The sequence below is a fragment of the Myxocyprinus asiaticus genome, chromosome 4 (assembly GCF_019703515.2).
Source record: "Myxocyprinus asiaticus isolate MX2 ecotype Aquarium Trade chromosome 4, UBuf_Myxa_2, whole genome shotgun sequence".
NCBI classification, from domain to species: domain Eukaryota; kingdom Metazoa; phylum Chordata; class Actinopteri; order Cypriniformes; family Catostomidae; genus Myxocyprinus; species Myxocyprinus asiaticus.
In genome coordinates this window covers 61,542,415-61,558,213 of record NC_059347.1, presented here as the reverse complement: position 1 = coordinate 61,558,213, position 15,799 = coordinate 61,542,415, and the positions used below count along the sequence as shown (strand labels likewise).

The window sequence follows — 15,799 nt, the reverse complement described above, 5'->3', positions numbered from 1 at the left end:
TGTCATACAGTCGGCGCTGTCGTTCTTGAGCTTGGAGCAAATTCCCCTGTGTTAGTTGCCCCAAGGTGTGGAGTTTTGCTCGAAGATCAAGAACGTACTGAATTTCATTTTTACTGTTTGAAGGTCCCTCCTCCCAGGCCTCTCGCATTACATCAAGCACGCCTTGTGGGCGTTGCCCATACAGCAGCTCGAATGGGGAGAAGCCAGTGGAGGCTTGCGGGACCTCTCGTACTGCAAATAACAGGGGGTCGAGCCATTTATCCCAATTTCTAGAATCATCGTGCACGAACTTACGAATCATGTTTTTGAGGGTTTTATTAAATCGTTCCACCAGGCCATCCGTTTGAGGATGGTATAATTGGTGCGAATCGATTTAATATTTAATAGTACGTACAGCTCCCGTAGTGTCCGTGACATAAACGTTGTGCCTTGATCGGTGAGGATTTCTTTCGGAATCCCCACCCGGGAGATTATTTTGAAGAGTGCCTCCGCAACACTGCGTGCTGAGATGTTGCGAAGAGGCACTGCTTCCGGATATCGCGTTGCATAGTCCACTAGGACCAATACAATCGATGTCCGCGTGCTGACCGTTCTAATGGCCCGACGAGGTCCATTCCAATTCTCTCAAAGGGGACCTCGATCAGAGGGAGAGGGCGCAATGGCGCTTTTGGGGTGGCCGGTGGGTTAACCAGCTGGCATTCGCGGCATGCCGCACACCACCTGCGGACATCGCCACCAATGCCCGGCCAATAGAAATGGGCTATTAGACGGTTCAGTGTTTTCCTTTCTCCTAGATGACCTGCCATGGGATTATAATGAGCCGCCTGGAATACCATTTCCCCACGGCTCCTTGGAATCAAAAGTTGGGTTGTATCCTCTTTGGTTCGAGTGTCCTGTGTCACTCGATACAACCGCTCATTTATAATTGCAAAATAGGGGTATGAAAGTGCGATGTCAGGCTGGAGTCGTTGACCATCGATAACTCTCACTTGGTCAAAGGCGTGTTTGAGGGTTTCATCTCGCGACTGCTCCAAAGGGAAATCCCCCTCAGGGAATTCCCTGAGAAGGGGAGGGGCTGCAGCCTCTCCCCCTCTCTCGTCATCATGACGTGGAGCTGTCGAGGACGGCCCCGGCTCCGCCTCCCCTGCCAGAGCATCGCACATCACACATCTCCCTATTTTCACACAGGACCCATCCGCACAAATTCCCTTTAATAAAACTCTAAAATCAGGCCAATCAGTCCCCAAAATCAGTGGATGGGTGAGGCGGGAACTAACCGCAGCCTCCACTCTATGCTTTTTCCCCCGGAATTTAATTGTCAGGGTCACCGTTTTGGATGTGACCAATGCCTTGTGTTGAACCAGGCGTTGGTGGATAGTGGTTTGATTACACCCGGTATCCACCAACACTTGGTGAGTACCCCCCTTGACACTTACCGGTATCCGGTATACTCCGGCCCGGTCGGGGGCAGCCTGTGGGAGGTCAGAGACCCACACCACCGTCCCCAGCTCCATCAGAGGGCACTGATCTCGGAAGTGGCTCGGGTCTCCGCACCTCCAGCAGGCCAGCCCAGGCGCTACGCCCGCACTGGCGTCGGCGGGCGCCCCCCCCTGAGGGGGAGAGCGGCGGGGCATTGGAGTAGGGGAAGGTGTCGCCCACACCCGGGGAACTGGTCTCAGGGGCTGAGTTCCTCCTCGTCTGCGTGGGGCAGGAACGGGACCTGGAGAGAGAGCAGACGAGAGAGAGAGAGGGGAGGGGGAAGAAACAGAGGGAGGAGAGAAAACGTAGGAGGGATCTTCCGCCCTCAGGATCGCCGCCATGTGGTCCTCCGCAAGTCGGATAGCTTCCTCCAACGACGCCGGGCGGTGGCACTGGAACCACTCCGCCGTTCCTTTTGGCAGTCGTACTATGAACTGTTCCAGTACCACCTGGTCGATAATTCCCTGGACGTCGCGATCCCCCGCTAGCAGCCATCTTCGGCAGGCGTCACGGAGCCGCTGGGCAAAGGCAAACGGGCGGTCAGAGCTTTCCAACTTCAAGCTCCGGAAGAGTTGACGACTTTCCTCCGGAGTGCGACCAACCCGTTGCAAGATGGCTTTTTTTAGATCTCCGTAGGCCAGGAGGCTCGACGCTGGCAGTTGTTGAGCCGCGAGCTGGGCTTCCCCGGACAATAGTGGGATCAGTCGGGCTGCCCATTGGCCGAGCGGCCAGCCCCAGATCTCGGCGGTCCGCTCAAACAAATCCAGGAAAGCCTCGGGGTCGTCCGCCGCCCCCATTTTCTGTAATGCTGGCGGGGGTAACGGCGTGGGTGTGTCCGGGGTCGCGGCTGAGGATGCCCCCTGGCTGAGGAGGCTCCGGATCGCCTGCCGGTCCTCGGCTTGAGCATGCATGAGCTCGACAAACCGGCGGTCTTGATCTTGTCGGAGCTCAAGCAGCGTTTGTTGGTGGTTCCAATGTAGGCTGGCGAGGGCTTGGAGGATCTCCGCCAACTGGGAGGACTCTACGGGACGACCTCCATCCATCTTCGACCCAAACTTCAATCCCGGGTTTCGGCACCAGTGTAAAAGAGGACGCAAGAAGCAGTTTTCCTTCTTCAGGTGACGCTTTATTTCCCCTCTTCCTCGACACCACTTTACAGTTACCTTTATACACTCTTTAAACCCTAACACACACACTGTTTCTACAAATAACTTTCACTACTCGGGAATCGTTGCTTTGGCTCGGCTCTATCATATCCAGTCTCCCCCCACTGAGCGTTGTGTCGCTCTCTTTATGCCGCTCTCCCCGTGCTCACTGAAATTAGAGACAGGTGTTAGACAATTTGGCTCAGGTGTAAGCGCCCTTACCGCTTTCTCTCTCCGGAGAGATGCTTGAGCACGCCCCTGCTGCCACAGATCAATAACAACCCAACAGCTGTTATCTCTCCAAAAAGAGTGGAAGAAGCTCTTTTATAGGGCTTTGATATTAAAAGGCTTCATGTCATCCTGAATGTCATCATCAAGAGTGGAGGTGGAGGCCATGAAGAAATGAAACCAGATAAAGAGATTGCACAAGTGCAATAGTGTGTGAAATACTTGGTTACGGTTCCAAGCAACATAGTAGTCGTGACAGTGATGAGACAACACAATTTACATATCTGATATACACATAATTACTCAACACAATATAAAAATAATAACATACACTGTTCAGTATACAATACACACAATATAGAATACATAGTATACAATAAATATAATATATATAATAATATATTATTTATACAGTGTTCAATATTAAAGGTGCTGTAAGTGATTTAAGCCGCTCTGGAACTTCCATGATACTGAAGCCCCGTACACACATGCAACGACTTTATCGCTTGATGTCGCTAGTCTCATTTTAAAGCAACATCTGTCACAACTTTAATACTGTAATACTGAGAAAAAGAGTTTTCCATTTTCACCATGAATTCATACACTTTTGCTAGTGTGCAGGTCATTGTTATTGTCCACTTTATTTATTTATTTAGCATTAAAGCTATTATTGGCACTACTGTTTTTACTCAGTTATTTTGACATTAAGCCTTTTAACTGCCCTGTTACTGCTGAAAAGACATTATCTAAAGCTGATGTATGGGGGCTTTAAAGCATACTCACTATTCTTGTATTCTTGTAAAATCCTGGGACTTCACCAGCAACACTGTCTTCAGTAACAACCCAACAGCTGTTATCTCTCCAAAAAGAGTGGAAGAAGCTCTTTTATAGGGCTTTGATATTAAAAGGCTTCATGTCATCCTGAATGTCATCATCAAGAGTGGAGGTGGAGGCCATGAAGAAATGAAACCAGATAAAGAGATTGCACAAGTGCAATAGTGTGTGAAATACTTGGTTACGGTTCCAAGCAACATAGTAGTCGTGACAGTGATGAGACAACTGTCAAACAATTTACATATCTGATATACACATAATTACTCAACACAATATACAAATAATAACATACACTGTACAGTATACAATACACACAATATAGAATACACAGTATACAATAAATATAATATATATAATAATATATTATTTATATAGTGTTCAATATTAAAGGTGCTGTAATTGATTTAAGCCGTTCTGGAACTTCCATGAGACTGAAGCCCCGTACACACATGCAACGACTTTATCGCTTGATGTCGCTAGTCTCATTTTACATTTACATTTATTCATTTGGCAGACACTTTTATCCAAAGCGACTTAAAAAAGAGGAATACATTACAAGTGAATCATCTTAAGGAGACAGTGGTACGAAAAGTGCCATATTACAAGTTTCACTAGCATCAAAATAGCATTCAAAACAGATTAAAGTGCAACTTTAGTGACTGGTTAAGTGCTCATGGAACAGATGTGTTTTTAGCCGTTTTTTGAAAACAGAAAGTGAGTCAGCTTCACAAATGGAGTTGGGAAGGTCATTCCACCAACGTGGCATGATGAAGCTGAAAATCCGGGAAAGTGTTTTGGTGCCTCTTTGTGTTGGTACAACAGGGCGACGTTCCTTAGCCGACCGCAGGCTTCTAGTGGGCGCGTAGCTCTGCATAAATGATTTTAGGTATGCTGGAGCAGACCCAGTGACTGTTCTGTATGCCAGTATCAGAGACTTGAACTTGATACGTGCATCAACCGGCAGCCAGTGAAGAGAGACAAGGAGTGGTGTAACATGAGCTCTCTTTGGTTCATTAAAGACCAGACGTGCTGCTGCATTCTGGATCATTTGCAGGGGTCTAATTGCACATGCAGGGAGGCCTGCAATGAGAGCGTTACAGTAGTCCAGTCTAGATATGACAAGTGACTGAACAAGCAGTTGTGTGGCATGTTCAGAGAGGAAGGGTCTTATCTTCCTGATGTTGTAGAGTGTAAATCTACACAATTGTGCTGTCTTTGAGATGTAGTCTGTGAAATTAAGTTTGTTAACCATGGTTACCTCTAGATTCCTGACCATTTTGGAAGGCGTTACTGTAGTTGAACCCAGCTGCACGGTGATGTTCCAGCAGGGTTGGCTGGAAAGACAAGGAGTTCAGTCTTGGCTGAGTTAAGTTGCAGGTGGTGTTCCTTCATCCAGGTCTCTGTACTGTGAAGTCTCTAGTGGCTGTTTCTACTGATGTCGCTGTAACATTATTGGTGGACTGCAAGTCTGGCCATGTCATTTGAAAATCTGAACACAGATGAAGCATTTTGACAATGAAACCAAGATATCACTCTACTTTGACAAGGATTCAGTTTTCTTGTTGAGTTTTTACATAACCTGCAGCACCCTTACGAAAATCCAGAGTTCATGGCAAATTTGCCGCAAACTTGGAGCAAATTCGCCACTGCTAATTTTCACATGCAAATGAGCTTTGCGGCAAACTTGCGGCAAATTGTTCATTGTTGCCAAAGGTTTGCCAGAGGTTCACCACTACCGGCGAAGAGCTGTAAACTTCAGGCAAATATTTGCAGAGAAATAAAGCTCATTTGCATGTGAAAATAACAAGCTGCCAATTTGCGGCTGATTTAGATTTTTTGTAAGGGTGCTCATTGCATGATACCATTAGTAAGATGAACAATCTATTAATGTACAAATCAAACTCACTCAATCTGCTGACAGTTTCTTTTCCATGGTTTATTAATATATCCATGCATGTGGTTACAGATGAATCAAACAGAACAGTGAAATCGCTCACAGAAACTTCTCTCACCTGTACTCGACTCCATTATCTCAAAGGAGAGGGGTGACATGAGCGCCAGTGAACACCATCTTCGCTCCTATTGGTTGTCGCTCCCGAAAGTCACTCCTCATTTGCATAAAGTTAAATTTTGTCGTGTCACTCGCCAAGGCCACATGTAGTTGCCAGAGGTTGCTGTCGCTCGTGTCGCTGGAAGTCGCCAGCTCTCATTGAATATGAATGAGAACTAGTTGCTTTGTCGCTGAAAGTCACTGCATGTGTGTGCAGGGCTTGAGCTGTTGAATTGGACACGCCCCCTCTTTCCAAAATCCTGCCCTTCAAAGATTCTTTTGAGACCATCACCGAGCAGAAGAGCAGCAGTGTGTCTTCTCATGGTTATCAAACATAACAGTAGCAAAATTGTGCCCTCAACTGACAACTGTTATGAATTTTAATCTGCTGTCAACTACAACAACGCGCAAAATAATTGACAAGCAGAAAGCTCATTAAAGACTTCTGAATGGCTGACCAATTTTTGTTTGCGAAGACCAGTGAGACATCTCAGGACCAGCCTGATCTCATTATCATTACGTGACCATGGCGACATTTTCGCAAACAGAATTACCTGCTTTACAATGAGTTTATGCTGCGATTTCCTCCAGTAATCAGACAAGGTTTTTATTAAGGTGAATATAAGATGGATACGTGTCAGTTTGAGTGTTTTGCTGGGCTCAAACCTCAGTCTTCTGAGTTCAAAATCCAACACTCTATCAGGAGAGCTACCACTAGCTAATCACTTTAGAATAAGTGTGTATATGTAGGTGAGTAAATTCATAATCAGCCATTGCTCTCGTGATTTGTGTAAAAGTGAATCTAGTGTTCATTTTACCAGAAAATTGTGGCGAAATGTAGAACATGGCATATAAAAGTCAGTTTGCAAAATGTAGTTGTAGTAACGTCCATTCTATGAGACCAGGTTGCAAGGTTGCTTTTTTTTGCATACCATTGCATAAAAAAATTGCCAACACATTAAACTTACAAGTAACATCTTTGTTACTAATAATGGTTTATAATGGGTTTTCACTTTATTATACTGTTCAAGGTAACTAATAACTCATAAGGAAGAACTCAGTAAGATCTCATTCATTAATGTATTACTGTGACACACACTTAAAGGAATGTTCCGGGTTCAACACAGGTTAAGCTCAATTGAGAGCATTTGTGGCAAAACATATTGATTATCACAGCCTCGTTTCGCAGCCTTCGTTTGCCATATTTTGGAGGATGCATCAGGTGTATCCTTCGTGGCCTTCAATCACCCACAATCCTTTGCACCTTTCCCAATTTATTTAAAAAAGCGTGGAAATGAGTCGCGAGACTGGGGAGACAGAAACCTTTATGACGCAGCTTACTTTTTCTCTCTCTTCAAGTTTTTATTTGAAAAGCTTTAAAAGTTTTTGTCTAGGGTTAAAAAACATGTCTAGGGTTAAATTGTTTCATTATTGAAAGGATTTAAATATAAATTCTAAGATCAGTGTTGCAAAATGTATTAAATAAAAGCTTTTTTTTTTAGTGTGTCTAGCTTTGTGAATAAAACATTTTGCTAAAATAATTTAGAGACTGAGAATATATTTCTTGTTTTTTAAAGTATATGGGTTTTCTAAACATAGTAAAATATCATATGGTTCTAAGCATACTGTATGGTTTGTCATGCGCACTTACTAGACCGTTTCATTCTAGTGCTAAATGCTGAGGAGGAGTCTAGCCAGCAGACTCCGCAGGACGGGTCACTGCCTAATTAGACTGTAGCCTTCCATGTGAGAAGCACCCAAAGGGGTTAATCTGTAAACATTAAAATACTCTCTGTTTTAAAAGTTCAGACACAAGATGTGAATAATATGTGTGTTAACATGATTTTACTATGATAAAATCACTACTAACTGCATCTGTGGAAAGTTATAGCCAATTTTACAACTTCGTTGCCATGACGATGTAATGTCAACACCCTAAATTGACAATTTAAACAACTACACGAGTTCAAACAGACAAATTCATGTAAGTGCTTCTATAAAATTATAAGCTTCACATTTCTGCATTTAAAGCTGCACTACGTAACTTTGTGCTCTCTAGCGACATCTGTGGTTGAAAGCAATTTGCGGAAGAACACTTTACGTCAGTCGTGTTTCAACACTGCTGTTCTGGCGGATTCTCTCATGATTTGAGGTTACCTGGATCATGTGTGTGATCATGACTGGAAGATATTCAGAGCCGGGGTCATAATGTGCTACTTTCATGTTGATATTATTATGTTACACAATTAAACATTTAAAAATTAAATATAACTTGCTTTGATGAAGATAAACAACACTCATGTACATATTTTGAATGACTGAATTTTACTTGTATAGCGCTTTTCTGACACTACACTCAAAGCTGTTTTACATAGAGAACAGGGGACTCTCCTCAATCACCACCAGTTACCAGTATATTTTAATATGATTATTCAAGTGCTTTATCTAATATTAATGTTTGTATTGTAGCCTGCTAAACTTGTCAATTTAAGAGGTGAAACTCGTGATACGAGTTCAATGGAAGACTTTATTATTTTTACATTATGTACTGTCACAAACGCCAGTGAAGATTCCTCAATCGACCACCGGAGGTCTCACTCACCGGAATATTAACATTGAACTACACTTCCCAAGTGCCCACATGCCTGGACTGATTACCCTACACCTGCCTCATATCACTCAGACTATTTAAGCTCGATGTGTGTGTTCATTCATTGCGAAGTCTTGTTTGCCCTGGCTACATTTCTGAGCGTTATTACTTACTCTGTTGACCTACCCGTGTTTGATTCTGCTTTGGATTTACTTTGTACGATTCTCTGCTGCCTGCCTATTACTGTGTTTGCCTGGACTATCTCTATTGCTGTTTTGCTGCCTGCCCCGATCCTTTGCCTGTTTGACTACGTTACTGCCCTGCCTCTGATATTGTTGGTTGCCCTGGTTATTTAACATGTGACAGCCGGTACTTCTTTCCTGTGTTTACGGACATGACGTAATGAAGCAAGGAGGAAGGACATAAGCCAGCGATTTCACGCCAAATCAGACCCGACAGCTCAAAATACAAATCATTTTTATAGGCTTACTGAAGTGAATCGGGGGAAGGTAAGGACATTGTTTTGAACACTGGTTGTTTATGTAATCAATCAATAATGGCAATTTGTTCATTTTTAACCAAAAAACATCTTATGTGGTGCAGCTTTAAACTCTCGAAAAATTGGCCCCATTGACTTCCATTGTCAGTGCCTCACAGTAACCTCGATTTTTGCTTTTGTATAAGAAAAGGAGGAATGAGTCAAAATTAATTTTTTGTGGTAATCAACATTATGCCACAAATGCTGTCAATTGAGCTTAACTTGTATTGAACCCGGAATATTCCTTTAAGAATACTGTTCCAGATCATTAGCAATTCCTTCAGAAAGATGTGGTAATACTTCACTCATTTCTAACAGGTTACCAAGTTCTCACTTTGCTATTCTAAGTAATGATTGAGAAGAACTTGGGCATTATATAACATGCATTTTTACATATTTGGCAGACACTTTTATCCTAAGCAACTTACAGTGCCCTTATTACAGGAACAATCCCCCTGGAGCAACCTGGAGTTAAATGCCTTGCTCAAGGACACAATGGTGGTGGCTGTGGGGTTTGAACCAACAACCTTTTGCATACCAGTTCAGTGCTTTAGTCCACTACACCACCACCACATGTGCAAGTTATTCATTTGTAATGAATAGAAGAGAAACCCCAAAGAATACAGAGAGATTGGATAAATTCCACAATCCTTTTATTTAAGATAAGCTGACTAGTCATGTTATCTGTAGCCTAGTGAATTAGAGGGGTGTTGTTACATTTATAAACTGATTTCTGGTTAAAGAACACAGAGGCACAATGTCATGCTTCTCTAAAGATGCATTTTCATCAATTTAAAGGGGTCATGAACTGAGAAATCAAAATTCCCTTGATCTTTTGACATGTAAGAGGTCATTGTACTATAAAAACATCCTGTAAGTTTCAGAACTCAAAACTTTCTCTTTAGTCTAAAAACAGCTTATATTGAAGCCAATCTGCCAAAACGACAGGATGTGGAATGTGCCACTTTATTACGTAATAGTGTGGCTAAACACCGCCTCCGCAGAAGAAGATCAACGCCTGCTTCTACATCACTGCCTGTTTAGCCCCGCCCACCGATTCACCCATGTAGTAGGTAAATAACGAGAGAGGCAAACGTAGGTCTACGCAGAAACCAAACGATAAAGATGGCTCCAAAGTCAACAAGACGCTGTGCATTGCCAAGTTGTGGAAAAGCACAGTCTTCGCATTGCCTTTCGTCTGATCCCAACATTAGGAAAGAGTGGATGAACTTTATTTTTAATGAAGTTCCAGACCGTGTCAGTAAGAACTTTTGTTAACTTCATTTTACCGTGGATTCGTTTACAAACAAGGTACAGTTCGATGCAGGATTTTCAGAAAGATTGAAACTAAAAGACGATGCTGTGTCGACTATACTGGATCCGACAGTAATGTGGCACCACACAAGTTTGAGTAACTGTTTTTATTATGTGGTCACTATTGCTTTGTCTGTTATTACAGATCGTTTGACATGTACTGAGTATTTATGCGTTTTTAACCTAAATCACAGCAGCGTTCATCTATGAAGGATGTAGGATTTTTAAATATGCAAAACTGTTAGCCAATCATACCAGTGGGCGTTTACTTCCGAGTCTACAATCCACCATGCCTATTCAAATGGTGTGTTACGATGAGGGGGGTCAAAACAGGACAGAAAATAGCCTATTACTTCTAAATTATGATGTTTTTTTAATGTAAAAATCTTGATAACATTATAAGTGGACCTCAGAGAACTGTACAAAATTAAAAAAGGCACTTCTCAGACACTGGATTTTGAGGGGTTATGTTGTTAGCCAACACAATGAGTAATTAATTAGTAGTTTTTAATGAGGCAAATAATATTCAGTAATTATTGGGTTGTTTATAGTGAAGAACTACCACCATCATCAGTTTGATATTACATACTGTGATTACATTTATGCATTTGGCAGATGCTTTTATCCAAAGTGACTTACAGTGCCCTTATTACAGGGACAATCCCCCCAGAGAAACCTGGAGTTAAGTGCCTTGCTCAAGGACACAATTGTGGTGGCTGTGGGGATTGACCTGGCAATCTTTTGCTTGCAAGTTCTGTGCTTTAGCCCACTACACCACCACCACTCTATTAGTTAATTGTGTTTCCATATTAGTTAATAGTGGTGACTTAAGTGTTAATGTATTGCTACTCATTTGTCCTGCATTAATTGCTGCTTGGTTACATATTGTTTCTATTTTTGTATTTCTTTTTTCCTTTTTTTCTTTTTATCCCCTTTTCTCCCCAATTTTGGAATGCCCATTTCACACTACTTAATAGGTCCTCGTGGTGGCGTGGTTACTCACCTCAATCCGGGTGGCGGAGGACAAGTCTCAGTTGCCTCCGCTTCTGAGACCATCAATCCACACATTTTATCACTTGACTCGTTGTGCATGACACCACGGAGACTCACAGCATGTGGAGGCTCATGCTACTCTCCGCAATCCACGCACAACTTTCCACACGCCCCACTGAGAGCGAGAACCACTTAATCATGACCACGAGGAGGTTACCCCATGTGACCCCAAGTTTTTCTACCCTCCTTAGCAACCGGGCCAATTTGGTTGCTTAGGAGACCTGGCTGGCGTCACTCGCACACCCTGGATTCGAACTTGTGACTCCAGGGGTGGTAGTCAGCGTCACTTGGTTACCTATTAATGAAAGAACAGTGTTATAAATGTTATCCATCCTGTTTACACAGAATGCGTTCCCTTGACGCACTGCAGCAGATTGAGAAGTAAATAATTCTAAATAATTTGCAGCAAACATGGACCAATCAACTATGAGCTGATATTTGAGAATTAAAATAATTTTATTTCAGACGGACGGGATAATAAAGTTGCTCTGCCACAGCAACGGATGCTTCCAGTCTGGACAACTGTAAATGCCCATTTCCACCATCAGGGCAATAATTAACAAGTTCCAATCAACTGGAGATCTTAAGAATTGGCCTGGAAAAGGACGTGTGTCTATATTGTCTCCATGCACAGTGAGGAGGATGGTTTAAGTGGCTATAGAATCTCCAAGGATCACAGCTGAGAATTTCAGAAATTAGTTGGGTCTTGGAGTCAGAAAGTCTCAAAAAAAATCAGACATCGCCTACATCACCACAAATTGTTTGGGAGGGTTTCATGGGCCTCTGCTCTCATCCAACAACAAACTCAAGTGTCTTCAGTTTGCCAGACAATAATGGAGCTTCAAATGCGACCGGGTTTTATGATCAGATGAAACAAAAAATGCTTTTTGGCAGCAAACACCAGAGATGGGTTTGGCACACACAGAGATGAAGTACCCAATGCCCATGGTTAAATGTGGTGCTGGATCTTTAATGTTGTGGGGCTGTTTTTCTGCCAGAGGTCCTGGACATCTTGTTTGGATACATGGCATCATGGACTCTAACATATACCAACAGATCCTAAATCAAAATCTGACTGCCTCTGCCAGAAAGCTTACAATGGGCCCTGTCTGGATCTTCCAGCAGGACAATGATCCAAAACACACATAAAAATAAACACAAAAATGGTTCACTGACCACAAAATCAAGGTTCTGCCATGGCCATCCCAGTCCCCTGACCTGAACCCCATAGAACACCTGTGTGGTGAACTGAAGAGGAGAGTCCACCAACATGCACCTCTGAATTTGAAGGATCTGGAGAGATTCTGTATGGAAGAATGATCTCAGATCACTTGCCATGTGTTCTCCAACCTCATTAGGCATTATAAGAGAAGACTCAGAGCTGTTATCTTGGCAAAGGGAGGTTGCAAAAAGTATTGAATAAATGGGTGCCAAAAATTATGGCCAACGTGTTTTGGAGAAAAAATATTTATTTAATAATGAGATATTTCTCCTCTTTCAATTGTTTTATTTTAATTAAAGGATAGATTTTTGTGAATTTTTTGAATGAAAGATCAAAAGGCTAAACAATGCAGATTTTTTTTCACAGCCTTCTTTGTGCATATTTACCAAGGGTGCCAATATTTTTGGCCACTACTCTAGTGTGCAGGTCATTGTTATTGCCCACTTTATTTATGTATTTATTTAGCATTAAAGCTTGCTGAAAAGGCCTGGAATTATTGGCACTACTCTTTTTACTCTATTATTTTGACATTAAGCCTTTTAACTGCCCTGTTACTGCTGAAAAGACATTATCTAAAGCTGATGTATGGGGGCTTTAAAGCATACTCACTTTTCTTGTATTCTTGTAAAATCCTGGGACTTCACCAGCAACACTGTCTTCAATAACAACCCAACAGCTGTTATCTCTCCAAAAAAAGTGGAAGAAGCTCTTTTATAGGGCTTTGATGTTAAAAGGCTTCACGTTAAGACATGGGACATGATATACTTCATATGCCACTGCCTGAACCTTGGATTTAGGATTCAGAAATGACCTGCTGGTTGAACTGCAATGCACCTCATTGATCTCTGCCTGCATCACCTTTGTCTAATGATTGACTACACTCTTATAATGGAATACATAGACTATCATTTAACTGCCAATAAAAGCCTTTCATCAGCCAACTAACAAAGGACAATGCATCTATGTGAACTTCTGCAGTTAATCCAGAATGAACTTCAAAGACTTGAAACTTTTTATACACAATTTACAATCATATTTAATCAAATGATGACTCTAAGAATTTATAGCTATTACAGTTTTCATTTTCTGTTAATGCATGATTTTCTGTAAAGCTGCTTTGAAACGATATGTGTTGTGAAAAGCGTTATACAAATAAACTAGACTTGACTTTATCCTGAACATCATCATCAGGGGTGGAGGTGTTGGCCATGAAGAAATAAAATCATATAAAGAGGTTCTGGCAAGGAAATTTCTTCCTTGTAATTTCTTTGTAACTAGACTTTTTACTTTCCTACATGTCATGTGATCAGATTTGTGTGATTTTACTCAGGGCCGTTTCTAGGAATAGGTTAAGTAGGTGGTTGCCAAGGGTGGCACCAGCAGGCCCTCATTCTCTGTGGCACAGGGAAAGCAATGCATGCAATGATTAATAATTTGCTGTCATATTTCATTCATGACTGTCATGTGAGGAACAGTTCAAAGGATTTATTAACAACAAATATGAGCAGTCACTGATTTGTGGAATGTAGAAAACCCTGACACCGGCTGCAGCAGCGGGAAGCAATCTCCCATGGCATGCGCATCGTAGTCACGCAAGGGGCAATACGTAAAAAGTGTGTTCATAGGATGAGTGTGTGTGTTGTGGAAGTCAGGAACAGATTCGTAGAATCCTCCGTTGAAGCTTAGTGAGGTGCAGAACAACGCCCAGCAGAGAAGAGCGAACTTAACTCCCGACACATGGGCAACCAACAGATTCACAAGACAGGACCAGCTAGGCAGAGAGAGTGAGGTTAGTACTCAACATCAAACAACAATCTAGCAAAGATACTGAGAACACGAAGGGCTTAAGAAGGGAGTGAATTAGAGGATAACAGGTGTTGCTCGGCATGCTAATCAGTGGCATGATCAGCGTTCCCCCAGGAACAATCAGTGTTCCAATGGAAACGCCGATCATGCATGCCGTCCACACCTGCAAGACATGAGGGAGAGAAAATGACAAAACATACAAAACAAACCAACAAACTCATCGGAGCCATGACATAGACATAATCTGAGATGTGATGGAAATTACATTGTGGTGGATGTTTCAGACAAATGACAGCATTCCCCTGTGAATGAAAACATTATTAGATGGCGCTAAGTATGGCTGCTGCGCTGCAAGCTCCAACACAATATTGCAGTTTTTTGTTTGTTTTGTCTACAGTTCTTATGTTTTTTGTCTTGGATGTTGTCTGCCTTATTGTCTATGACAGACAAACACTTTTGGACATTGGTTCTGCAATTACACACCGAAAACCGGACTTTAAATATCTCAATGCTGACCCGCTGTTTACAAACACGACAGCGGAACCCTTTGTCTGGGCAGCCCGGTCATGGAATCGCAGCCTCTTCCCCCAAACAATCAGTCTTTTGAACTCTTGATCGCTCACGATACACCGCACATTATTAGCCTCAGACTGGACACACATTTTATACTTCGCTTAATAACACACTGGCAACTAACTATCAACTGACAACTGAATGTCAACACAACACTTCATATTTATTTCCACTGATTACATGGGGGGGGGGCTTCTTTTGGTACTGGTTATAACCGGTTACCAGCATTTAGAAATAAACGTTTCACTCCGGAATAATTTAAAATCACTTTGTTCCCATTTTTGGTTACGTTCTGCAAAAAATGTTGTTTGTTTTCTGTTTTCATTTTCCATTTTTAGTCCCTATTAATCATACTGATCAAGTGACACAGAAATCATGGCTAGTATTAACGGTGATTGTATCGGCCTTCCAGATTAGGCTGTGGATCGATTAACTGGTTTGTTTGTTTTTCTTTTTGTTTAGGTTTTTTTTTTTTTTTGCACGCACGTCACTTCTACTGGTCGATTTTGCTTTAAAAATACAATTCATTTATTGAAACACGAAAAACTTCAACCAAAAATATTTCTTAATTCAATGTACACTTTAAACAAAATGAAAATATAATCAAAATAACAAAGTGGTAAAAAAAAAAATCATATATAATGACCACCATAAACGACCTTCCATCAGCCCCTTTTGCAGTGACTTATAAATAACTATTTGACAACAGGCGGAAAAATACCAATACAAATTACATCATAAATAAAATTGTAAATATAAACATATTAATAATTATTATTATTATTAATTGAAAAAATATACCATGACCTCTAGAAAGTTTAATACAAATCTCATACATTTTTGTTTCATTAAATGGCTACAAAAGTGATCATCAGGGACTTAAATTGACTTTGGTGGTGTGGTGGTGGCATAGTGGGCTAAAGCACATAGGTGGCAATCTGAAGGTTGCTGGTTCAATCCCCACAGC

General features: G+C 41.9%; 1 protein-coding gene across 3 annotated transcripts in view; it reads right to left on the bottom strand.

Annotated features, from left to right (window-relative positions):
• LOC127433268 (cytosolic phospholipase A2 gamma-like) overlaps positions 1-13,139 on the bottom strand; it is a 71,788-nt gene extending 58,649 nt beyond the window's left edge. The window contains exons 1-2 of one of the 3 annotated variants that reach the window (XM_051684991.1): positions 3,636-3,887; positions 550-2,984 (exon numbers count right to left, since the gene is read on the bottom strand). In XM_051684991.1, the coding sequence (XP_051540951.1) occupies positions 555-2,522 (1,968 nt within the window). In that variant the 5' untranslated portion in view covers positions 2,523-2,984; positions 3,636-3,887 and the 3' untranslated portion in view covers positions 550-554. Of the gene's footprint in view, positions 1-549; positions 2,985-3,635; positions 3,888-13,062 lie in introns of those variants that run through there. The other 2 variants (XM_051685021.1, XM_051685028.1) reach the window with 2 other exon arrangements.
• Positions 13,140-15,799: the final 2,660 nt, after the last annotated feature.